The 25,673-nt window shown below is 45.3% G+C and overlaps 1 protein-coding gene across 1 annotated transcript; it reads left to right on the top strand.

Annotated features, from left to right (window-relative positions):
- Positions 1-25,418, top strand: PXDC1 (PX domain containing 1). The gene is made up of 5 exons (XM_033062326.2): positions 1-642; positions 13,450-13,541; positions 13,828-13,945; positions 17,618-17,729; positions 23,765-25,418. Exons 1-5 carry the CDS (start codon positions 387-389, stop codon positions 23,880-23,882), a joined length of 696 nt encoding a protein of 231 aa, XP_032918217.1. The 5' UTR covers positions 1-386; the 3' UTR covers positions 23,883-25,418.
- The last annotated feature ends 255 nt before the right edge of the window (positions 25,419-25,673 follow it).

The raw sequence follows: 25,673 nt of genomic DNA on the forward strand, positions 1-25,673 counted from the left end.
GGGGCCGGGGCTGGGGCACGGCGTCCCCCCGCCTTTGGACGGGAGGGGCTCTGCCTTCCTGCGGAGCCGAGAAGAAGGGGCCGAGCCACCCTGCTCCCCGCCCCGGAGGGGCTGAGACCCGTCCTGCTCTCGGCAGGGCAGGGTGTCCGGGGTGTCCCTCGTTGCGGCCGCCGTCTATGAGGCACTAGCGAGCCTCTCTCCAGCGCCGGGAGGCGACACAGCCCCGGCGGGCAGGGCCAGGCCGGGGGGGCCGTGCGGCGGGTGGCACCCCCCTTCTCTCTTCCTCCTCCTCTTCCTCCTCCTCCTCCTCTTAACTTGGCCACGGCGGCGCGGGGCGGTGCGCTTCGCCCTGCGCCGGCGGCGGGGGATGTGCGGGCGGCGGCGGGATGGCTTCGGCCGTGTTTGAGGGCACCTCGCTGGTGAACATGTACGTGCGGGGCTGCTGGGTGAACGGCATCCGGCGGCTCATCATCAGCCGGCGGGGCGACGAGGAGGAGTTCTACGAGATCCGCACCGAGTGGTCGGACCGCAACATCCTCTACCTGCACCGCAGCTACTCCGACCTCGGCCGCCTCTTCAAGCGGCTCCTTGACTCCTTCCCCGAGGACCGGCCCGAGCTGTCCCGCTCTCCCTTGCTCCAAGGTTTGAGCAGCCCCCGCGGCTCTGGCGCTCCCTGCTCGGCGGGCGGGCGGGTTTCGGCCGCCGCTTCCTCGGGGGTGGCGGTGGCCGGGGAGGACGGGCGGGAGAGCGAGCGGTCCCTCTGGGCGGAGGGAAGTGAGGAACTGGAGCCGCTGAGAACCGGACGGGGCGGGGGGCAGAAAAACTGCGGGGGCGTTTTGCTGTTTTGCTTTCGGAAACTCCTCCCGGGATGTTGATTTCTGTTTCTTCTTCTATTTGTTTTTTTTTTTACTATACTTTTGGAGCCGAGGGCTCCCGGAGGAAGGAGACCCCAGCATCGCTGCTGCTGTCTCCAGCTGCGCGGCTCCAGGCTAGGCTGGGCTGGGGGAACAGGAGGATCCCCGTTGGCGCTGCCCCTTTCCGGTGCCTTCGGGCTCACCGAGGAAGGGATGGGGGGTGGTTGGCAGGAAAAAGGGTGTAGCTGAAAAATCTCCGCGTGTTGGTATGTTGTTTGCCACAAGGAGAGGGGAAAAAAAAAAAAAAAAAAAAGGGCTGCGGCGCTTGCCAGGGGACGGAGCAGCTCTGGGAGCTGGCATAAGTCCTCGCATAACTTCTGTGGAAACGGGAATTACAGCAATGGTTAGTAGAGACGTCTGTTCTCTTCGAGTTTCTGAAGTGGATTAACCAAACTCTAGGGATGTTGTCCATGCTCAGTCCTTGCTGTGCAGAAGCAGGGTGTAGCCAAGCTGTCTTGCGGGTTGGGTTTAGTTTGTTTAATGTTCGGGGTATTTTATAGATAGAGTTGCGAGTTCTACTCTCACGTATTTCAAGTGTGTAGAGTGGTGAGGAGCCTCCAGCCATCTGAAAATTGGTGTATGCCCAGCACTTCCAGTCTCCTCGCTTGTTTGAGTTAGGACGTAAATGATTTGATTGAACAGGAACGGGGAAAAGCCGATATTCTGTGCATGATTTGTTTTACAAGTTTTACACAGCTCTTACTTAGCCTCTCGCCTTGCTGTGGGACCCCCCTTGCACAGGGTCTGCGTTTTGCTGTTCTCGCAACTGGGTCTCCACCGTTCCTACGGTGTCAACCCACCGGACTTCATTTCATTCCCGGGCCGTCCCTGTGTGACAGCGAGCTCTGTTCCCTCCCAGTGGCGATCTCTCCCGGGCTGCCTCCCCAGGGATGTTTTCTGACAGGTGTTTATACCGAGACAGGTTTTTTCCATGCTCCTGCCTGATCCCTGACCTCTGGTGGTGGGCTAGGTTTGTGTTTTTTATGTGCCTCACATTAAAACGCTCGTACCTTTCCCTCTCCAAGCTCCTTGTGCCGCGGGAGCCGCAGCCCTCTCCCCGGCCGGTGTCCCCTGGCGCTGGGCTTTCCCGTCCCCGCAGCCGCAGCTCGGCCCCGCCGGCCCCGGCAGCTCCGCCGCCACTCGCGGGCCCCGAGTGCCCTCTGCAGACGGCGGGGATGGGCGCAGGGATGGGCCGGGCAGCCCCTGCTCGCTCCGGGTGCGAGCCGGAGATGCTCGCAGGGCTGGGTGCCGAAGGGCGACCGTCTCCTCCTGCTGGGAACGGGGCTGCTCCTGCGGGTGCCAGACCCCACCTCTCAGCCCTGGTGTGTGCCGGCGCAAACAGCGCCTCATGCATTTCTATTGCTGACCAGGGATTTAAAGCATTGCAAAAGCTTGTTACCCACCTCCTGTGTCCTGCCCAAAGAACTGCGGGTGTGATTAGTACTGGTGCTGGGTGACAGTAAGTTCTCACTAACATGGCTTTCAAGTGTATGTGGCACCTGTGCCATGGCTTTTGAGGATGCTGGGTAGGTTTGGAGCGAGCCTGCCTGTGGCCTCCAGGATGCAGCACCTGCCAGAGTCACTGTGACTAAAAATTGACATCCCAGGGAGCCAGTAGTCCTTCTTGTTGGCTTTATGGGGCTCTGAAGAGTAGTTTGGCAGCTGGACTGGGGTGTGTGCTGTGTCTGGCTACAAATGGACTCCATCCTTGGCCTTCTACCCCTCCCAGTGCTCCTTCCCCATTAGTTATGCACAGTTATGCTTGTCCTAAAGCTCTTGTCATTCCTCAGCTCCTCTCTCAAGCGAGCATGGTTCCTCTCCTGTCTTAAGGCCTGCCAGAGCTTTTGCAAAGTATTCTACTCTTTTCACTTCTCTCTGAAGCGTTATTTGTGCAGTTTGAGCCAGATGAGATTATGGTCCCTTGCACTGGTTTTACTTGACAGTCGCAGGTAGATATGCCATTCATGCATGAACAGCTGGGAAAGATTAACCATCCTCAGCCTGTGTTGCTCAATCTCTGCCTAAAACCTAGAGCCAGCAACCTTGACTTACCTTTATCTCAGGAACAGGCACACTGACTTCAGTAGAATGGGGAATGAGCAAAGCATCAATTCAGGATTTGAAAAATCGAAACCTAATATAAGTAGATTATGATCTGTTTAGCTTGTTGGGGGGGTGGGGGTTAACTTTGCAACAGAGATGGAATAAAAATCAGGAGTAGTTTCTAAGCAATTACAGCGTGCGTCACAATTTCAGCAATACTCTGTTTGAAATTATGCTGCTCCTTCTCTAAAGAAAATTACTTTGCAGAGTATGCTTCTCTGCCTAAAGAACACTTCATCATACCAACATTTTAAATTGGCTGACCACAGCCTCTGATAACTTGACAAAGTTGAAACATAAAAATCTCATTTAACTAAGTGACAGTGATGCAAATGTTTGTATGTAAGAAGAGATTGCATGGGGCATGTCCAGTCTTTACAAAATTCGTGGGGTAAGCATGGTTTCTTAATGCCCTGTTTAAAAGCAGATGTCCTGCTGTCTACAGTGAAGCTCAATGTACTTAACCCAACAAAAACACCTGACGAAAGCTCATTATTCTGTGTGTTAGCATTCAGTCATATACATGTGTGTGTATTTTTATATATGTATACAAATGTATTTGCATATGTATGTGAGTTTGTATGTGTGTGTGTCTATCTTGGGCTTCCTGAAAGAAGGTGAATGTCAGCGGTGCCTTTTATCTGGAGGAAGTGATAAAGTGTTGCAAACCAAATTTGCATTTCATTGAAGGACTCCAAAGTCCCTAGAGATTTGCCTAAGGAGCATTAAAAGGACTAGTATTATCCTACAGCTCAGTCAAGCTGCAGTGTGTTACATTTAAGGGATATGACTGAGAGTGGAAGCTTGAGCTATTTCATGTTATTAACTTTTTAAATGAAGGTTGTGGCTACTTTAAAAACCTCAGCAATTTTAGAAAGAGTTGGTTGTTACCTTTATTGCTGGTTTCAGCAGACAGTTCATGCTGAGCAGGAGTGTGCTCTTTTTCTTGCTCAGCAGGACGAAACTATTCTCTCCATTCCTTTCTTGACCCCTCATCCTCCGGGACTGACTTCCACAATGCTCTCCTCTTCCTTATTTGTTGGAGCAGCTGAGTGCTTTGAGATTGCAGGGGAGAGGATGGGAGGTGTAGCTGTCTGCAGGGGCTGTTCTTCTCACCCTTTCTTTGATATGAGAGATGGGGAGGTACCAGGAGGGAGTAGGGCATTCCCACAGTTCGGTCTTGTCTTTTGGCTACTAATAAGAACATGTGGCAGAGTGCACTCTGTATCTGGCGTGTACAATGATGCTAAAGGCCAAGGACGTTCAGCAGCACAAGGCATCTCACCAGGAAGCTGGTAAACAAGGTTAGATATGTGCATACCTGCAGGGTGACTAAGTATGATTCACTGTGATGTTACCAGTGACTTGCTAGTATTTTATTTGTCTTTGAAATCTGCCTGTCCCTTGCTCTAGGCAAATGTACAAAAGAGGATCCACAGGAAAACACAGATTCATTCACTCCTGCAATGAACATAGCCTAATGTTAATAAACTGTCTGTTTCTCTATGCAAAGTCTACTTTTGAATTTAATCAATTTTTCTTGAGAAAGGCAGAGCTATGGACTTAGAAGCTGACTTAAAATTGATGGAAATAGAAATAGTTGCAACAGACCAAATAGACACCAAAACTGAGGTATAAATCTGGAAAAGGACTCTTCCTTTCTCCTCCCTCCCATTTTCTGTAAATCTTACTTGTAAGGAGGTCTCATCTAAGATTTATCCTAGAACTTGAGCCAGCTTCAATGCAGTCAGCAGTCACACACCTCCCTTTCTTCTGACTTCAATTTGGGCAGAATCAACCCCTTAAGGGAGCCCAAAAAGCACATTAGCAGCCTTTCAAAACTGGGATTTGTTTTGCCTTTGGAGTGGCAAGGTGGTTTCTGGCAATCCTCCTCTGCAGTTGTTTGTTGCCTTTGTTATCAGAACATAGTCTCAGATATTCTTCCAATGAAATTGTTCATATTGTACCTACCTGTAGTACCTGGTCCTGCTCTGATACTCTGATCAGAAACTCTCTGACAGATTTATTTTATTTAATGGGCCTCTCATCCCAAAGTTCTCGTTTTCCTCCTTTCCATGCCTCCTCTGACTCATTCTGCTTTGTTGTGGTCTTTTTTCCCCTTGCTCTTCTTTCTGTTATTTCCTCTCTGCTTCTCCAAGTTGCTTTCCCTGAGCTACTTTCTGTTCCTTTTCTTTGCCTCCAGGTTTCCCTCACCAGTGTGCTGCCATCCATGGTTATTTATGGCTCTGCAGAACTTCTCTGTTCCCTTCCACCTTGCAGGTGCTCAACCTCTGTCCATCCACAGGAGTTTTCTAGTAGCGGTGGGGATTTTCTGTAGAAACCTTTCACCTTTATTTTGCCTCGTGGCGTAGAAGCAGTCACTTCACCTGCAACAGACCTGAGCTGTCCCTTACAGAGACTACGCTGAGCTCTAGCTCAGAGCCTTGTGCCTTCCTCCTGCAGGAAGCAGGTGATCAGCTGTTTTCCATGTCCGCTGCCATTGGAAGGATGTACACAACATAGAAAGCAGTTCCTGAAGAGCTAGCCCAGGAATACTGTTTGCTTGCAAAAACCGCATTTAGAACTTAGTTTTCTATATGCTGCATTATAGTGTTGTTGTTGTTTACAAGGCCATCTGGGAGTGTGACTTATGAGAAGAGGGAGCTCTACAGAGGCAGCATAGTGGTTTCCACAGACAGCAGCTGGTTCTCTGTGCTGTGACAATACAGATAAATGCACTGCATCTATTGTGCTCTTTTCATTGTTGACATTGTCAACAGTTCATTAGTGGAGCTTGCTCAGAGCTTCTGTCTGGCAGACAAAAGATGCAGCTCTTGGTTATCAGGCTCTAGCAGAACCATACAACCAAAATTAAGTTTGTGGCTTCTGGGTTTGTTTTTTTATCAGCTGAATTTCATGATTCATTTTTAATGATGGCAATTAATGAAGCTGTGTTCATACAAAGCTAGACTCCAGTTGCCTTTTTGTGGTGAACCAAGGCAATGTGTCAGGGAAGTTTTGTGGTGGAAAGGAATGGAAATGAGATGTTTTTCATGACAGCTCTCACCTGATAAGAAATCTGCATTAAAAATGGTTGTAGAAGCTTGCATTTTTCATCAGGTTTTGACTGCTTTGTTCACTCCTATCTCATGCTTCTTTGACAACTTTTTCTTTCTTGTGGCTTATTAAGACAGGGAACTCTGTGAGGAAAGCCTGTCTGATGTATTCTGCCCCCAAAACATGCCTTCTCCATTCCAGAGATCCTGGGAGATCCCATAACTAATAATACAATGTGTGGAAAAGCCATCATTTTGAGGTCTGGGTTTCTCCGCTTTTAACTTACCTCCTTTCTTTGCATGAGTGTTTGAGTGTGCCAGGGTCCTCAGGTCATGGCCACTTTTGCTCTGGGGGATTTCAGTTGGACAGTTGTTTGGACAGGACTTTTCCCCACCCTGCATCTGCTTCATATGAGCTGCAAAAGAAGAAAGGTGTGGGCAGGGTTTCAAAAACTCCCTCTTTCTGCATTAAACAGATTTATCTCAAAATCTTCAATATGTTTGCTACTACCTAGTGGAACTTCTGAAAATATGGAGTGACTCACATGTATTCTATGTTCTGATACCTCTTTAAAAAAATTTTGGTCCTCATCATCAAGTTTAAGAAGGGCAGCACAATGTGATAAATGTCAAAAGTCCACCTCCCTACACCCACCCCTCTTTTCAGCTCAGCTGTGTCCTTTTAGTTGCTCCCTCAGTAATGCCAGGAAGAGGGATCTTGTCTGGGATATTGCATCAATAGCAAATCCTTTGTAAAGGCTGTAGTGACTCCTGTCACATGAGATGGATGAACTTCCCCACAAGGGGAAGGGGCAAGTGTGTCTGCCCCAAGAGAGAGAGGTTGTAGAATTAGGGAAGAGGCATCAAAGAGGAGTTGCTAGAGCTGCCAGACTTAAGTCAGACCAGTGCTGTAGCTGGCTCTAGGATCCTGTCCCTGGTGATAAGAACCAGATGCTGCAGAAGCATAAATAACAGGCAGAGAACAGAAAAGTGACAGTCCTGGACTCTAATAATTGAAGATCTGACATTCCTGATTGCCTGTAATTATCTGCCCTTCTCTGGATCTTATCAGGTCTTTGGACTTAAGAGATCCCTGTGGTGTTTTTTCTGCAGTTATTGAAGAAAAGTTGTGTGAAACTAGCTGTCCCATCTGCTGGGGTTTTTTTCATTTCCTGCCTTTACATACCCCTGAGTATTCCCTTACCCTTCTAGCAATCTTTTATCCTCCTCTCCTTCATCAGAGAGGTGGCAGCTGTTAAGGGGAGCTGGTTTGGCCTTTTCAGAATGCAGTCTGAGGTGGCTAATGCCATAGTTCCCAGGTGGCAAGGTTGAGGGAACACGTGTTTGCAGTGAGGAGGGATCCTACCTGGGCAGCTGCTTGGAGGAGCGAGGTATGGTGGCCATGAAGCAGGGGAAAATGTTGGCTGAAATGGTATTGGAAAGACCCAGTTCAGCAGAGGGAGGAAGTAGGAAGAAGTGCAAAGGAGTAAAACAGCAGAAAAAAATGGGACTGAGTTGTCTGTCACCTTTCAGTGTTGTTCCATGTGCCAGCTGAGTAGCTTCAGTTTCTGCATGTTTCTGTGGAATAGCTGTCTGTGGATCTGTTTAGAAGTCAACTAGGTATGGTCCCTAGAAGCCTGATCTGACTTTGGGCCTGGCTCTTCTTTGGATGAATCAAATTTCATTCTTTCATTTAACATTATTCTCTAATGACTAGGACCTGCCTTTTGTTGATCCATCTACATCTTGGATTGTGTGTGTACACAAGTCTCAAAATATATCTGAGGGACAGAAGGAATGAGGGAAAAGGATGAAAAAGGTTTAGCACTGCAGTAGTAATGAACAATGTAACTGGGGGAAAGGGGCACATCTCCCATTGAAGTATGGTCAGGAGAGATAGCAAAGTAGCAAGGCAACTTGTATGTCTTCTCTAAAGATCTGAAATCCCTAACTGCTGCTTGGGGTCTTGTGCAAAGCGAGAAGGATGGACTCATGATTTAAATCAATAAGCCTCAAATCTTTCTTGCAGCATAGATTAGCAGAACGCAGTAGAATTTCTCTCTGGATTTAGTTGTTCCTCCTTTTTTTCTCCCTTGATACCTACTCTGCAGTCTTCCTATAGGGAATGGAGAGAGAATTAGATGAGAGGGGCTCAGTGTAACTTTAATTCTCATGTGCATACTGAAACACACAGCATTTAGGACTATTGGTATTCCATCTTGCAGGTATCTTCAGAGAGTACACCTTGGCTTCTGCTCTTGCTCAGCTTCCTGTATTTATAGAACTGATTTTGAGAAAATAGGGTATCTCTTGGACAGTCTCTGCTCCTGTCCTGACCACAGACATGAAGTGCAGTCCTTTACATTGGAGAGACAGGGTTTGGTATCATGTACACATAGTGACTTGTACATAGCAACACATCTCCAGAGAAGCAGACTTCTGTGTGTCATCATTGACGTGACATTACAGATAGATGCTTGCCTTGGGCATGAACTTACTCTTGCTTGCAAGGCACTAGAGGATTTTTGAGACAATGCTCATTGTGTATGCTGACCGTCAGAACTGCCCTGTGATTTCATTATGAGCCATGAAGCACATGCTGCAATTCCTATCCTACTTCCTGTGGTAAAAACATGCGGTGCATTATCTGCGGTTTTCAGAATGTCATTAGTTGCAGATTTGGTGGCTCACACAGCAGTAACAGGACAGCCCTACCAAGGCTTGTGTGTTTACATCAGGAGTTGGCTCTCAGTTCATTCTCCTCTGCTGCTGAGCTCGTTTCCTGCCTGTGTGCAGCTCTGGGCCCCTCTCCCACGCTGTGAGCCAGCGTGCCAGGTACACAGCTGCTGGTCTGCTCTCCCAGCCTCCTGCAGCTGCCCCGGCACCAGGGACCCAGGGCAGGAAGAAAGCTGCAGGCTTCTGATGCTGCTTGTGCCATACTTTTCCAGACACATGTTGCTCTGTGCAGAGTTGCTACCTACGCTTGGTCTCAAACTGAAAGCAAATCCTTTTCAGTCTTCAGGACTCTGCCTGTGGCTCTTGGTCTGGAAAAGGGCAGAGAAAATGTCAAAAGCATTGAATGAGGTCACTGACGATGTAATGCAAAAAAGCAATCTCCCAGGCTCAGGTGAGTGCCACGCTGGGTTAGGCACTGTCATCCTTCCCATAACCCAGCCTGCTGCCTCCCCTCTGTGCAGGGTGGAGGAATCTTAGAATGTGGAATCTTTGTGGTATTTGGCAGCAGGGTTTGTGGCCAAAAAAAAAAAAAAAAAAAAAGCCAGCGGGACTCCAGTTTACCTCAAACCCTATAAACAAAGGTGTTTATAGCATTTAAATCACTTGAAATAATAGCTAATTGTCCAAGTACAGTAGAGGTAACAAGACAGGGAGCAAAGTTTTCCTGTGAGGGGTTTGTGCATGTTTTCCATTAGTAGTCCGGACAAGGGCCAGAGCTGAGAAAAAGGCATGAGAACAGCCTTTCAGCATGACCTCACTAACACATTTCCCAGCTCTGAGTTCAGCTCTGTTGCGTGACTGAACAAGTGAAGAAAGCACAACTGGTTTAGGATGCTAGTTACTTTACTGGTATCTTACTTTTATAGCAAACAGCGTAAAGATTCTTGGGTGGTAAAAGCCCCAGATGGAAATATAGGCTAGACATGTGTTTATGGCCCATGGGTAGAGACAACAGCCTCGAGACATGTTGTAGCTGCTGTATGGATGCTTCATATGTGGCCATGGGGTCCCACATGCTCCAGATGCATCCACATTTTGGTGCATTTGTGTCAGGGTTCATGAATGGTGGGGTGCTGGGCTCTGTCTGCAGTGTCAGCTGGCATGTCTGTGTGTCTATCTGTTCAGGTATTTCCAGCATCTTGAGATCCTACATCAGTTTTTGGCTCTTTGTTTCTCCTTCTTTCTGCCTCGACAAATCTTCCAAAGGGGAGAAAGAAGACAGGAAAAGGAGAAACCTTATAAAATGAAGAATAGATCTGGAAACTTGGGTGCAGTCCTGTGACCCTTCTTTACACAAATTCTGATTCCTGTTCAAACTTACAATAGTGCCTGGGTGAGAAAGGAGCTTGGATGGGGCATCCTCACCTGCAGTCTCTTGCTTCTTCTGTGGAGTCTGGGGTTTCCTGAGGTGAAGCCTTTAACAGGAGCGGTTTGAGGTATTGCCTGCTGCTCACCTAATTGTGCTGGCAAAGCAGAAGCAGCTCTGTGTTGTGGTGTGGGAGAGGAAATGAGGTGCAGGGGAGGGTGGAAGCACCTTAAGCCAGTGTTGACACCAGAGACTTTACCTTGTGAAAGCCCAGTGTTCCTCATGCACATAGGTGCTGTTAGGGAGTGCTGAAAGGGATGGACAGGAAAGACCAGGACCTTCACTCCTCCTTGGCTACTTGGGCAGGCAGTGCCTCAGTCTGGTTAGCATGGCTGTGGGGTTGGGAGCAGTCTTTCAGGTTATGGAATCATGGTCTATGACTAACTGAAAACCACAAGAGCATCTGTTAACTTTTAGAAACAGAGACTTCTAGAATTAAGATAAGTGAGGGCTTTACAAACTTAATGACAAATGCAGAAGAAATTACAGGTTTAAATAGATGTACGTGAGGCCAGTCAAGTGGTTTCTGTTTGTTTGGGTTGCAGATATATGAAAAGAAAGGCTTTAGCCTGGCCAAATTGAACTCCCTGTACAGGGAATTCATTTAAGGTCAGCAGCCTACACCCCAAAGCTGTGCATCTGCAATCATTAAGCACACATATAGGAAGCTGTCCAGGCAGATGTATCACCCTCCTTCCTACACTGTCTGCTTTTTGGTTTGGATATTACTGAAAGCTTCAGTAAGAAACAGTTTTTGTAGTGCCAGATGTTACAAGTCTTCTGTGCCAGTTTCCAAGTTGGAGTGTGGGTTTGCATGGCTGGTGTCTTTCCAAGAGGTGGAAGGAGATAATATGCCAGGGCTGGAAATTCCTTGTGAATGCAAGAAGCTGTAAAACCTCCCACGGGGCGATCTATGACAGTGCAACAGGCTGACAGCCTTGTCTGACTTCTTGGTGAAGCATAAAAAGGCCATGTGGAGCTGCAGATGCTTTCCTTGATTACTAATGAGAGAAATCCTGACTGCTTGGCTGGTTTTCCCCATGGGATGAATGCTCAGGGTTTTTGCTGAGGTGGTTTTGGGTTTTTTTTCTTTTTTTTTTCTTTTTCTCCCCCTCCCAGTCTGAATATCTTCATTTTTTGAAAGTATCCCTCTTCCTGATAAAATACTAGTTCCCACAGTGCCTGCTTATCTGGGAAAGAGTCTGAAATTGAGGGCAGATTTGAGAGGGAGCAGCTGAATGCTGAATCCCTGGTGGATGGGCAGTGAAGTAGGAGCCACAGCTGGGCAGACTCTGCTCTGACTGTATCAGAGTTTATGCTGAGTGGATCAAGACCAGCAGAAGAAGCAGAGAGGCATGCCATTACAGCTGGCACCAGGGTGGCTGGCTCTGTTTTCTCTGATGTGGACTGCAGCAGGGCCAGCAGAGTGTTTCTAACATCATGGATGGGTGTCTAAGCTGTGGAGCCATTGGCAGCTTTTTCTTTCTTTTAGGGAAGATGAAACCCCTTTCATTGAAAAAATTTGAACTTGATCCGAATGTGGGATGGGAACATATTTGTGGAGGGGTGATGCAGATCCACCCAGGCCTGCACTCTGTAGTTAGGAGAATGAATGGTGCTGGTCTGCAATTCAGGTCTGTAATGCCAAACACAGCCAGCTAGTATGCAGTCTGTGGACCCATGCAGATGAGCTTATTCACATTTACAGCCTTTCAGAGAATTTCCAAGCCAGGCTACCTGACTGTAGTGTGCACCAGCCAAAGCAAGACACACACCACCTCCCTTCTATGCCTGCTGGCCTGCAGTGCTGTCAGGAGAGGGGGCGAGTTGTACTGGGGTGAGGCGATAGCCATGCTGAAAAAACAGGCAAAATTAATTACTGTAGAGCAAGAGAAAGGCTTATACAAACAGGGGACTTCTGTGGGACAACTGTCAAATAAACCCGGTTGCTTTGGAGACAATCTCTGTTTTATTTGGAGCTGTAACTGGAGAAGAGCCGACAGCTTCCAAGTCACACTTTTGTCTGGAAAGTTTCTGTGGAATTGTATCTTGTTGGTAGCAAACAAGGACTGGTGCAGACTGAAAATGTTTGTGGAAGCAGTTCCCACACTCTGCAGGTTTTATGGCTCTACATTTGTCTTATGAACAGGAAGATGGACATACACTTACTTTAACAGAATTGTAGTGTATTGAAATGCTTCCTCACAGACTGCTTTGCAGATTTTTAATTTTGATGTTTATGATTTATTGTGTCTTTTCATGTTCCAGCTTTCTGTTTGGTTGTTTGTTTGTTTGTTGTGGCTTGTTATATTTAACAATTTCTCATAGATATTTAATTTTCATGGGTGTGTCCTGCTCCTTGGAAAATATGTACAAATGTAGAAGTTAAATGACGATTTGATTATAAAAAGTAGGTTGCAAATATCAGCAATAAAAGGCCCACTAGAGGGATGTGAGATTTTGGGGTTTACTTCTCATATGCCCTTTACATGCATCTAACCTGTCCTGTATTTCCTTCAGTCTGCTAGAGGAGGGGAAAGTTACAGATGTCCTGCAGGTTATACATACACAATACGGTATCAGTGTTTAAGATCACCATACCAAGTAATTCAATATTGCATTGTAATGTACCATTCTGGATATTGGACAGTAAAATTTCTGTCTTAATCCCTTCTGCAGCACTGTGATAATTCAGTGACTGAATAGATAAAAAAAATGCTAACAGTTATCTTGCACTTGAAAAACATGATACTGACAAATTTTCCTTGGACCATTCACTGGGGCTTGCAGTCAGAGAAATACAAAACTGCTCTCAAAGCCTTTTGTTTAGCTTGTGTTTATTTTTTCCCCCTCTTATCTGTAGGATGTGTCTTTTTGGTAATCTTGGGTTTTCTTTTGCTTTTCATTTACAGAAAAAAACAAAAAGGGATGAATAATGGTTCTTGGAAGCAGAAAATGGGCTGTTTCACTACACTGCTGGGAATGCTGTGTAGTGAAACTGTGGGTGAGGGAGTAGGTGGTTCTACTTCTGCTTGTCTTGCAATTCCTACATATGGTCATAAACAGCTGAGTTTGTGTCAGGCTTGCAACTCTGCTTGTAAACTACACCCACTGCAGTTTGGGGTGCATGCTTTTTCATCAGTTGGTGTAAAAGACATTTCTGGAAGGCACATTTGAGGTTGTTCCATACCTTCCTGGGGGGCTGCTTCTGGCTGCTAAAGTGTGCGTAAGTGTGTTTTTGTTTATGCTTTTGATCTGTTTACTTTGTTTCTAGGGCTCATCACAATAAAAGAAGCCCATGATATAGAATCCAGACTTAATGAAGTGGAAAAGCTTCTGAAGACTATTATAAACATGCCCTGGAAGGTGAGTAAGCCAAGTTCCAATTCAGCCCAGCTTGACTCCTCCTTCATGGTGACATGCATTCTTATGCAGATTAGAATGTGATGGGCTTTGCCAAACTCTGAGAGAAGCAGCAATTTATTGAGTAACTTGGAGTAATGCTGAGTGCCAGAATGGTGTAATGATGCCTCCAAGCTGTCACTTGTAATAAGTCTTTCTGTCATACTATGAAGGGGTGGAAATGGAGAAGAGGGACAAAGCAAACTACTGGTTAAAAATTGATATCTGTTTTTCTTTCTCTTTTTTTAAGTATTCAAGGTCTGAAGTTGTCCTCACATTCTTTGAGAGATCTCCTTTGGACCAAGTTCTAAAAAATGACAATGTCCATAAAATTCAGCCAAGCTTTCAAAGTCCAGTTAAAATATCAGGTAAGAATTGTTAACTTCCTGTGGTTGACACAAGAATTGAAGAATGAAAATTACTTCATTTGCTGTTCCCATTATTATTTCTCTATCAGCAATTCAAAATGTACAGTAATTTCACGAATACAAGCCGCACCAATTTGACCAAAATTTTGGTGGAAACCCGGAAGTGCGGCTAATATTCCGGGGCGGCTAATCTATTAACAAAATTCTAAAAGCTGCCAACACGGAAGTGAGAGCCCGCGGCAGCCCCAAGCCAAGCTGGAGCCCGGCCGGCCCCGGCAGAGGTGGGAAAGCCTGGCAGAGGCGGGGCCAGCAGTGTGGGGGTGGGCGGCAGAGCCTGAGCCAGCAGGGCGGGGCAGGGAGGGCGGCAGAGCCTGAGCCAGCATGGCGGGGGAGCCCGGGAGAACTGGGGCTAGCAGTGCAGGGGAGCATGGCAGAAGCAGGAAGGCCGGCGGGTGGGGCTGCCTGGCAGCGGGGGAAGCCCAGCAGAATCGGGGCCAGCAGCGTGGGGGAGCCCGGCGGTGCGGGGGCCTGCAGTGCCGGCCAGGGCGAGGAAACGCGGCGGCGGTGCAGACGGGAGGGGGCGGCCGGCGAGCCTGGTGGCGGCGGCGGCAGCCCTGCCGGCGGGGCGAGCGAAAGCGGCGCTCACGAAGCGGCGCTCGCGAAGCGCCGCCGCCGCGAGCGAAAGCGCCGCCGCCACGAGCGAAGCACCGCCGCCGCGAGCGAAAGCGCCGCCGCGAGCGAAAGCGCCGCGGGGCGGGCGCGGCGCTCGCGAGGCGCGGCGCTCGCGAGGCGCGGCGCAGGGCGAGCGAAAGCGGCAGCGGGGCGGGCGGCGAGCCCGGCGGCGGCAGCCCTGCCAGCCGGGCGAGCGAACGCGGCAGCGGGGCGGTGCTGACGGGAGAGGGGGGCCAGCGAGCCCAGCGGCGGCGGCAGCACCAGCCGGCCAGCCCCGCCGAGCCGTGGCGCTGAGCTGGGCCACCCGGCCCCGTCGGCAACCATGAGCGGGCCGAGCCTTCCTGGCCCCGCCCTGAGCCAGTAAAGCCCGCTATGCCGCGATCCTGTTACTAATTGGCCAATTTGTGAAAGCTGCGCACGGATTCTCGCGACGAACGAAAGTGCGGCTAATATTCGGGGTGCGGCTTATCTATTGACAAAGACAGCAACATTGTCGAGGCACCGGGGGTGCGGCTTATAATCCGTGCGGCTTGTATTCGTGAAACTACTGTACTTCTCTATAGTGTATTGTGATATAGAACATATAATTTTCCTTGATATGCTGTGCAACGTACATTCAAGCAATAAAGTGCCAGGTGAAATGGGAGGCTGACAAATGCAAAAGCAGGGAATGTGAGGAAAATGCAGTCCTTACTGCATTTCGTCACATATAATAGTGCTGTTCCCACTTAGAAAGGAGATTTTGAGGCTATTGATACAGTTCTGTGAAAATGTGAGCTTGGTACCAAACAATGGGCAATACCAGCAATGAGAATATTAGATACTATTAGGAAACAAAGAAGAGGAGCATAACTCCATCCTGAATACAATATGCACAATTTTGGTTTCTTCATCTCAGGATATAATAGAATTTTAAATTATACTAATAGAGTGAGGATTTGAGTTGTTGAACAGCTTCTCTAAGAAAGGGTTTAATTCAAGAAGGACACTTCACCTGTGAGAAGAGATGGCAGACTGGTATGATGGAAGTCAACAAAGCTGTGACTAGAAGGAGGTCAATTACCCTGTACTTCTTGTGAAACAAGATCTATTGGTTATCTGATATCATTGACAGACAACAGGCTTTAAACAAACAAAAGGAAGGTTATCATATTGTTTTGTTTCCATACAAAGCAGGATTAAGGAGTGGAACTCACTGTCATAGGATATGTATGGTGAGACTGAAAGCAGAAGTGACTTCAAAAGGGAATTAGACAAGGAAGTGGAGGAAAAGTACATTGAAACCTGTCACTAGTGGAGACATAGCAAGTTCCTACACCACAGATTGCTAGTGGGTAAAGTGGAGAGCCTATCCTTACCTATTCTTTTAGCCTTTCCCCTCTTAATCTGCTACTGACCTTTGTGAAAAGGTCTGTGAGCTTCTGGTGTGACTGGTTTTGTGTTTCTATACTGAAATACTTTGAACCTAAGGAACCAGGAAACTCCTGGTTTTGTGTCTCCAGAAGAGCTTATTTGCAGTTAATTAAAGCAAAATACTACATAGTCCTCCAAGGTTTAGAGTGTCTGACAAGGAACTGGTACTAACAAAACTATCTCAGCTGAATAATAGCATGTTTTAATTCTAAATGATTGTTGGTATTGATGAGTCATAGCTAATTAACTGGAGGAAGATTCTCTTACCTGTGCAGCTATCCAAAAGCATCTTGTGGTAATTAATTTTATCATTCAAGTGATTGCTGCCATTAATGCCAAGAACATAGGTGGAAATTTGATGTTAATTGGTGTTTCCCTCCTCTGGATGTTGCACAATGGAAATGGTTCAGTGTCTGGCAGCGCTGTCAGTAGATGGCAGTAAATGATAATGGGTAAAGCAGTTCATGCAGCAGTGAATGCTGTAACTCTTAGGTCAAGTCAAGGACACAAGGAAAATCCTGATATTCTTGTTAGTCAGTGCAGCTTTCTACCTAGCTCACAGTCTTGGAAAAGCAGGCAAAAATATGGAAGTGAGTTTTGGCTTTACCTTAATGCAGGAGCATGTAATGTTCAAAAAAATTACCTCCTCTCTCCTGTCTGATCTCCTGTTCATTGCTTGAACTGTATTTAGAGCTGAAATTTGTTGCTGTGCTTTCTGCCTACCATATTATCTGCTGCAGACTAAGTTTTTTATTTTTTGGGGGGGGTTTGTTTTGGTTTTTTGGTTGGTTGTTTGTTTGTTTGTTTGTTTTTGATTTTTTTTTTTTTTTTTTGCTGTGCTGATAATGCAAGGCTGTAACACAGGGTCATAGTGTCTTGAGGCAGACCAAGAATTATTTTACTTAAGTCAGTGCTAATTTCTTTTAAAATAATTTTCAAAATTATTTATTTTGAAAATATTTATTTATTGAAAGTGCATGTATTTTGTGCTGGTCCTAGCTTCATCTAAAATTGTGTGACTGAAAGAAATCCTTGTGACTTGCCTAGTTTGACTTTCCACAGAGCACAGATGTGGATTAACTTCTCATTCATATCAAATACTATTCTTTAGTTATCAGTTCTCCCCATAGCAGTAAGTCAGTGCAATTAGGTATAAATTTTAGATATTCTGTATTGTTGGCTTCTAACACAGTTAGAAACAAATAAGCAGTATCAAGGACAGTGTAAAACATGGTATTTCTTTACACAACATAGACTTGGTGGTTTAATTAATTCATAAGGTCACTTTTCATTTGCCTTTTTATGTCTTTTTTATTTTTGCTTAAGCCTAGGACTGTCTAAGAAAAACACAATTATGATTTGGTAGTGGTAGTTGCTTCAGATGCTCTGTGTCATGAATTGGTTGGATGAATAAAATTGCTTGAGCACTGTCAGTTTGCAAATGTAAGAAGCTGTGAAATCAACTCTTTATTCCTGCTTTCCTGTGCAGGTTTTCAATGTCATAACCTTGTCAATTACATATGATACACAGTTTTGTTTTTCACCTTTTTTTTTTCCTAAATCTTGTTTTCTTTCTTCTCCCAACAGAAATCATGCGATCAAATGGATTCTGTTTAGCTAACACTGAAACAATAGTCATTGACCACAGTATACCTAATGGAAAAGAGAAGCACCTGGATGTAGATTCAGCAGAACATTTGTAAGTGGATTTTGAGCAGAGCAATGCTGTCACCTTTGCTGTAGCTTTCCCACTCCCCTAGCAAAATGTTACTGTCTAACAGCAACACTGGTACAGCTGTCATCCTGACTGGTTAAAGGTTACTGGGCCTGATTGCTAACACTTCACAACAATTTCCCATTAAAGTGGGGAAAAAATGGGAGAATGATTGACCCCAAAGTGATCAATCCTCTGTGTATGGAAAAAGAACTGAGGTTGCTGTAGGGGTGCTGCAAAGGGAGAACAGAATTATTTATTTTTCTCATGACTGTGATGAGAGCTGGTTTGAGCCCAAATGTGGAAACTCAAACACCCTAACAAATGGCATATCCTGCTACAAATGGTAGTAGAATGTTAGGGAAGCAAAACGCTGTCCTTGGAGGGGAACGCATCCCTGAAAGTAATTGAACAAAGGTCAATTGTTCAGCTGGCACTTGGTGTAGCATGTGTATATCCTTAGGGAAATGGCAAGTTAATCTGGTTTCGTTGGAAAGTTCTGCTTCCTAATGCATGTAGGTATTCCAGGGTCAGAAAGTTGTAACCAGGAGGGCTTTTATGGCCATAAACTAAAGCACAAGGAGTTCCAGCTCAGTATGAGGAAGAACTTCTGGGCAGGAGAGTGCTGAAACAGGCTGCCCAGGGAGATCATGGAGTCCCCCTCTATGGAGGCATTCCAAATCCACCTAGATATGCTCCTGTGTCACCTGCTCTAGGTGGCCCTGCCTTGGCAGAGGGTTGGAGTGAATGATCTCCAGAGGTCCATTTCAACCCCAACCATTCTGTGATTCCTTGATTCATGTAGGTCATAAGTCAGTGACTGTATTCACAGATGGGTATTGATGATATGCTCCTACAGATTTCTGTCATACCAGCTGATTGATATTTCAATGAGCTTCAGGTAGTGAACCATTTAAATATTTTTGAGGAGAAAAATTGACCTACTTTTTCATTAGACCAGCTTAATGAAGGAGAGAATACTAAAACACTTGGGGAGCTTTTATCTTTGAATGCAGTGATCTGTCTTATCATATTTGAAATGCCAGTCTGTAACAAGGTTTAGAGCTTGGCGACATTTTGTCAGGGGCTGGAGAGTATGTCTGGCTCCAGCGTAATTTCTTGAAGCCTTTTTATTAACTTATCACTTAGTGTTTTGAACCTTGACCTTGCTAACAGCATTTAAGCTTATAAGCTTGTAATAATGAGGATGAAATGGCACACTAGAGGTAATTCTGTAAGGCCAATACCTGGAAATTAAAATTGTTATAGTACACAGTAGATCACTCCTTGTACTGAGAGTGACAAATTATAGGACAAAATTACCAAATAAAGCCTTTTCTTGCCTTGCTTTGCTTATTTTTCTAAAATTATTAAAAATACATTTATAGCTAGTATTGATTTTAAAAATGTCCTCCAGCCCATGCAAAACTTAGCAGCCTGGAATCAGAAACTAAAATCATCTGTCATCCCATTGAAGTCAGAGACTGTTAAGGTCAGAAAATATTAATGTGATAAAAACTGAACGGTAAGCATAGTTTCCCATAAACTGTGGTGGAAGAAATGAATCTAGGGTAACAGCCTGACTTTGTGCAGCCTGACTTAGTTTAACTTTCCAAAGGATGTGAAGTCAGAAGTCAAGAAGTTAATAAATTTCAAATGTGTGTTTTATATGGTGCCCTAAATTTTCCCATCCTGCAGCTGTATTTTAAAGCCAAGATATAATAGCCAGGAGATAATGGAACCAGTGTAGCACAGCTGTTTTGTAAAAATTGAACATTTTTCAAGCAGAGTTTTTCTGTTCTGTTGGTTTAAATGTATGTTATTAGCCCAGAAAGGAAACTTTAAAATCTTTCAAATCTATGCTATCCCATTCAGCCTTAGTAAAATTGGATTTATGGTATGTTCTACCCTGAAATCAGCACTATTTCCTTGTGGACTTGATATCCTCAGATGGGAATTTTTCCTTTCAGCTGCATTAAACTCTTAATGGCTTCTGCATTTTGGCTGCTGATGGACTTGAATGAGACATTTTTCAGATCAAACCTGTATTTTTTCAGAAGTAGTACTTGACGCTTCAGCAGGAAGTGCTCATTCTCTATACTGGTTAGCTGTGTAGCCTGCAATGCTACATGCCCATGATCTGTCAGCTGAAAAGTCTCATACTTGTTGCAAAAGAAACCACAGCATTTTTCCAAGTTGCAGTTGCTTACTCTGTTCTTCTGAAGTAGGTCTTTTCTGCTTCCTTAATTTTCTCTCTGATTCTAGTTGGCAGTCCACCATACTGTTGCAAACGGTGGTGAAGCCAGTGTGCCCAGCATCCTTGTGGCATAACTAGTCTTTTTGTGTGTGGCTCTTGGAGAGTAGTCTGAAGTTCCTTTTGAAAGAAAAAGGTGGTAAATAAATGCACTTGAACTGTGGTTTACAGAGGTACCTTTTTCTGCAAGGACTGTTTGCACTTCTGTCTTCTAGGCCAACAGCAGAGTCTGTGGCATCGGATAAGCTGCTTTTTTGACGAATTCACTCCAGTACCTGAAGGAGATGTGAAGGGAATATTCATGGGAGCATGTGATAGGATAAGGAGGGGTGGCCTTAAGCTGAAGGAGAGTAGGTTAGATTAGCTATTAGGAAAAAAATATTTAGATAAGGGTTGTGATATACTGGAACAAGTTCCCCATGTTGTGGATTCTCCATCCCTGGAAGCATTCAGAGCCAGGCTGGATGGGGCTCTGAGTAAACTGACCTAGTGGAAGGTATCCCTGCCAATGGCAGGGGGGTTGGAACTAGATGATCTTTAAGGTCCCTTCCAAGCAAACCATCCTATGATTCTATGATATGTACATCTTTTAAGTACTTCCAGTGGTGGTGACTCTACCACTTTCCTGGACAGCTTGTTCCAATGCTTAATAATCCTTTCAGTCAAGAATTTTTTCCTAATATCTAATCTAAACTTTCCCCAGTAGAACTTGAGGTCCTTACTTCTTGGCCTGTCACTGGTTACCTGGGAGAAGAGACCGACCCCCATCTGGCTACAGCCTCCTGTCATTCCTCTCCTGAATCTCCTTTTCTCCAGACTAAACAACCCCAGCTCCCTCAGCTGCTGTTCATCAGACCTGTGCTCCAGACCCTTCACCAGCTCTGCTGTCCTTCTCTGGACAGGCTCTAGCAGCTCAATGTCCTTCTTGCTGTGAGGGGCCCAGAACTAGACACAGGATTTGAAGTGTGGCCCCACCAGTACCAAACACAGGGAGACAATCTCTGTCCTGGTGCTGCTGGTCACTACTTCTGATACAGGCCAGGATGCCATTGGTCTTCTTGATCACCTGGGCACACTCTGGCTACTGTTCAGGCACTGTTGGCCAGCACCCCCAGGTCCTTCATGGCCAGGTAGTTTTACCGCCACTCTGCCCCAAGCCTGTCGCTCTGCACAGGGTCACTTGTTGTGACACAAGTGCAGGACCCAGCACTTGGTCTTGTTCAAGCTCATACAATGGGCTTCAATCCAGCCTGTCCAGATCCCTCTGGAAAAGCCTTCTACCCTCCAGCACACTGGCACTCCCACTCAGCTTGGTGTCATCTGCAGCAGACAAGAGGGTGCACTTGATGCCCACATTCAAACCGTCAATAAAGATACTCAACAGGACTGACCCCAAAACTGAGCCCAGGAAAATACTACTTGTGAAAGGCTACCAAATAGATTTAACTCTATTCACCATCCCTCACTCTTTGAGCCTGGCCACCAGGTTTTTACCTAGCAAATCTGTCCAAACTGTAAGCTTCTATGTTGTTCCCTCTTCTTCCTGGTGAATCTGAGTAACAAATCTAATGCAGTAACAGAGGTTAATATAGAGATTCATAAAATGAGCCTCTATAAATAAATAATTTTGTCTCACAACACAAGAAGAAGATTCTTGAAAAAGACAGTGTGTCTGTTGAGGTAAAAAAATTAAGGGCAGCAGTTTGGGCATTTAGGAATCTGAAGGTCCACAGTAGAGTTGCAGAATTTCTTTTGGGAGGAAGACCTGTTGATAATAAGTAACAAAAACATTTTGTTGGTGCTGACTGTGGTAAACAGTCCTGGTTTACTGGTTTGGTTTTGTGTGAGCATTCCAGAACAGTGCTTTGCAGACTGCTGTGCACACACTTCCTTTCTGGTGGCAAGAAAAGTTTTCTGCTTAACCACAGCATCTGATTTCCACTGCTTTGCACTTCATATTCTGCTTCTAGTAACCTATCAGTTAGGCTGGAGACCCACAAAATCTGTGGGACCTTTCAGATGTAGTCATGTATCTTTATGCTGATAAGAGAACAGAATCTGAATAGCCTTCTTGACTCTTCTTCTACTTTCTTCACTCTATCTGCCCCGCTCGTATTTCATAATCTGTTGTTTCTGGATCACTTGCAGTCCATAAGACAGCACAACGTGATCTGTGAAGTATTTGCAAGATACCAAGTCAACTCCCTTGTGCACGCATTCCCACACATGCAGGAAAGTAAACAGCCTGGAGAGACTAGAGGAATGAGGGTAATAAACATTCAAAGTTCAGTTTCATTGCCGTTTCATTTAACGTGAAGAGCAATGCAACAGTGCCGCAGGAGAAAATCCATGAGTTTCTGCTCAAAAAAAATGTCCTCTATTTTGGTTCTCATAGTTAAAAAAAAAGAGATGAGAAGGGCTAGGAAGGAATATGGAAATTACAGAACTGTGGCCATATATTGCAGGATGTATAGATCAGGCTATCCAATAATCCATGATGCTTCTAAATAAAGTTTTGGGAAGAGATGGGAGTGGGAGACTTATCTGTTTACCCTACCACCCTTCTTCAAGTCCTCTGAAATACTTAACGCAGGTCACCCTCTTGGGTGAGGTTAGAGGGATGTCTGCAGTTGTTTCACTTATCTAAAGAGTCTAACTCATGTGTAGATGAGATGCAATTTTAAATATTACTTACTTAAAAGCTTATCTGTTTATCTGCCATTCAGACACCTGCAGTAGGCCAGCTAGGCTGATAAAGGTGTTAGAGACATGCTAAAAGTGAGAGCTAGGTTAGAATTTCTTTTTCCATCTTGTGCAATTTTTCAATTTCTGCTTCCTTTTATTTTTCACTCTGTCATAGTGAATGAAATTTTTTTCAAAATATTAGAGAGAGGGTTTGAGAAAAAGAAATTCTACGGTTTTTCAAACCCCTTTTAGAACTGAGGTGAAATTTAGTCCTTGGCCTTCAGTGAATGCCTTTAACTGCTAGGCTATCTAGGAAGAAGTTAATGTTTCTTACCGCAGAAATTCAAGCTTTCTTGGAATAGGAATGTGTGTAACTGTGAGAAATGTAGGTTTTAACATGATGCCTTCTGGTTGAGAGTAGGTATGAGACAGTAGGTAACTCTTCCAAGAGTTCAGGTTATGAAACAGGTGTTGGAAGTGGAGAGAAAATAACAAAACTAAAGTGAAACTGAACTTGGGAATCTTTTTATATTTGGAGATCCTTTGATTGTCAAAATCTAAATCTTGTACCATGGGAAGGACAGCTACACTCTGGAAGAAGGACACTGTAGTCATTTTTTCCTACCTATGTTAGACACATGGCCTCTTACAAAAGCCAAATCCAGAGAAAGTGCCTGTGAAAAAGGCTGAGTCCAAATTCAGATGGGAAAAAAAGGCAGTTTCTTTTTCACTTTTATGTGAGAACTGAGGCGTTTTGTGTTGCTTACACATGCTGTGGGAACAAAATAGAAGGATGTGGACTTCAACTGAGTGATTCACTCTTCCAAGACTCGCTGCTTGCTTCCTTCCTTCCTCACTAGTAGCTTTGAAAGTTGGGGGTGACAAGATTACTTGCTTGTGTGCACCATGGTTTTCACTGGCCCATGGTTTAGTCATAAACACATGAATATAGGAGAAGAAGGAAGTGTGGATGGAATCAACTCCGAGTGCTTCTCCCACTCCCTTAGTAGTTTTTTTCCCAATTCCTTTGATTTTCTAAATTACTTAATGCCTTTTGGTGTTTTTTTTCATCTCTCCTTAGGTTTGAAAGTGTTAGTGACTTTACCTCAGAGCTGGAAGACAGCGATGATCCAGCAGCTTATGTCACCAATTTGACATACTACCACCTGGTCCCATTTGAGACTGACATTCTGGACTGAGGCTGCTCAGGGGTGCAGCCAGCCAGCATCCAGCCAACCTCTTCATCCATAGGTTCTGCTATCTCTGGCATTGCATCTCTGTGAATAAGGCTGTGCAGACAAGACCAATGCAGGGAAGCTGCAGCAAGGGCACCACAAAGCTGGTTCTGGAGGTGTGATCCTCTTTTGTGTGTTATGGAGACATCTTGTAAGGAGATATCTGCTTTGCTGCTCACAACAAACTCACTTTCTGTGAAAGCAGGGCAGCAGAGCCTTCCTGGGGATCAATTAAATCTCTGCTATGTCTGTGGAAATTGCCACCCCAATGCAGCTGTCAGAAACTTGTGCTGTAGCAGCCACAAGTCACCCGTGTTCCTTGTGGTGCAAGCTGAGTTCCCCTTTTAGGATACCACCAGAAGCTTCCTCAGATGGCGTGACCACACTCTTTATGCTTTGTAAGCAAGAAGACAAGCAAACCAGCTGAACTTTGTCAGTTCCCTCTACAGTTGCTTAATGGAGGTCTCGTGGGTCGCTTTTTGCTCAGCTACCGGATGATTGGTGCCTTACACGAGATGTCAGAAATACCATTGAGTGCCTCCAGGAAACAGAACACACGAGCTGACAGCTTTACTTCTTTTAATTATGGGCTTTTGTATAATTGCTGAAAGGGCAACTGCTCTTTCCTGGAATAGTAAAGCAGACAGCAACTGGCATTGCAATGAGCTGTGATGATGTTTGGGTACCCGGACGATTTCAGAAGTCTGGAAAGCTGATGGGAAAGCTGAGCTGCTCCACTAAGAACAGTCAAGGCTATGGCAGGCACTTTGATAATATTTTTTCTTTTCATGTGGACCAGCAGATGTGAATGGTGCTTACAGATGTTTACATCAGAGAGATAATTACCTATGCATATTTCTTTCCAGAGGATGGGAAAGAAGACACTGAGATTTATGTTGTGTTTGGACTGAAAAAGAATGATAAGCTGCAGTGTGCCTACAGTGGTAAGAAAAACAGTCTCTCCACTGCCACCCTGTCTCAAAAAGTTTGTCCAGCTTTCTGAGATCTGCCTAGCAGGGTTAGGTGCAGGCCTCCTTGTCCTGTGATGCCATGGATTTGAGCAGAGATAGAACAGGGGGAGCAAGAGTAGGATTGGACCCTGCAGCCTCTTGACTGTTGAGTAGTGCAATGGTAAAGCCTCCTGGGGGCTCTCCCTTGCAGAGGACTCCAAGCTCCCAGCTCTCACTGTGAGTGCTCAATACTCACCAACAGGACTATTCATTGAGCTTTTTGCCATCTGTTTGCAAATATAAATCTGAAGGGACTGAAATGGAAAGTAATGCATTTTTGGACATGTTTCTTGGAAAAGAGGCTTGCTTGGTCCTGAAGAAGCTAATACAACTCCCTTCTGCGGGCTTTTCATTTCTGTCATAGAATAACAGTCAAACAGAATTTGTTAATGTAAATAATAAATTATTGAGAATCATAATTCTTTTACACAGTATGTTTTTAAAATATATTTTAATGAAATAAAATAAAATATAACTCACCATCAATACATCTCTGCAGCTTCAAACAGCGCTTTCTTTTTTTTTTTTTTGGTCTTGTTTTGAGTACACTTTGCCAGACATGTCAAATCCTCTTTCTTTTCCCCACAGTTTTTGAAACATGCTGAGTAATAGCAATTTCTGTGCTCCACATGTTACTCATACAGTAGACATGGTGTGTATCCACATGAAGCCTCTGCCTAGCTGTTGATCTTGGGTCTAGGTGTGTGTGACTTAATGCCACTCAGCTTAGTGGAGGATTTCTGTA

The sequence above is a fragment of the Catharus ustulatus genome, chromosome 1 (genome assembly GCF_009819885.2).
Source record: "Catharus ustulatus isolate bCatUst1 chromosome 1, bCatUst1.pri.v2, whole genome shotgun sequence".
Taxonomy (NCBI): domain Eukaryota; kingdom Metazoa; phylum Chordata; class Aves; order Passeriformes; family Turdidae; genus Catharus; species Catharus ustulatus.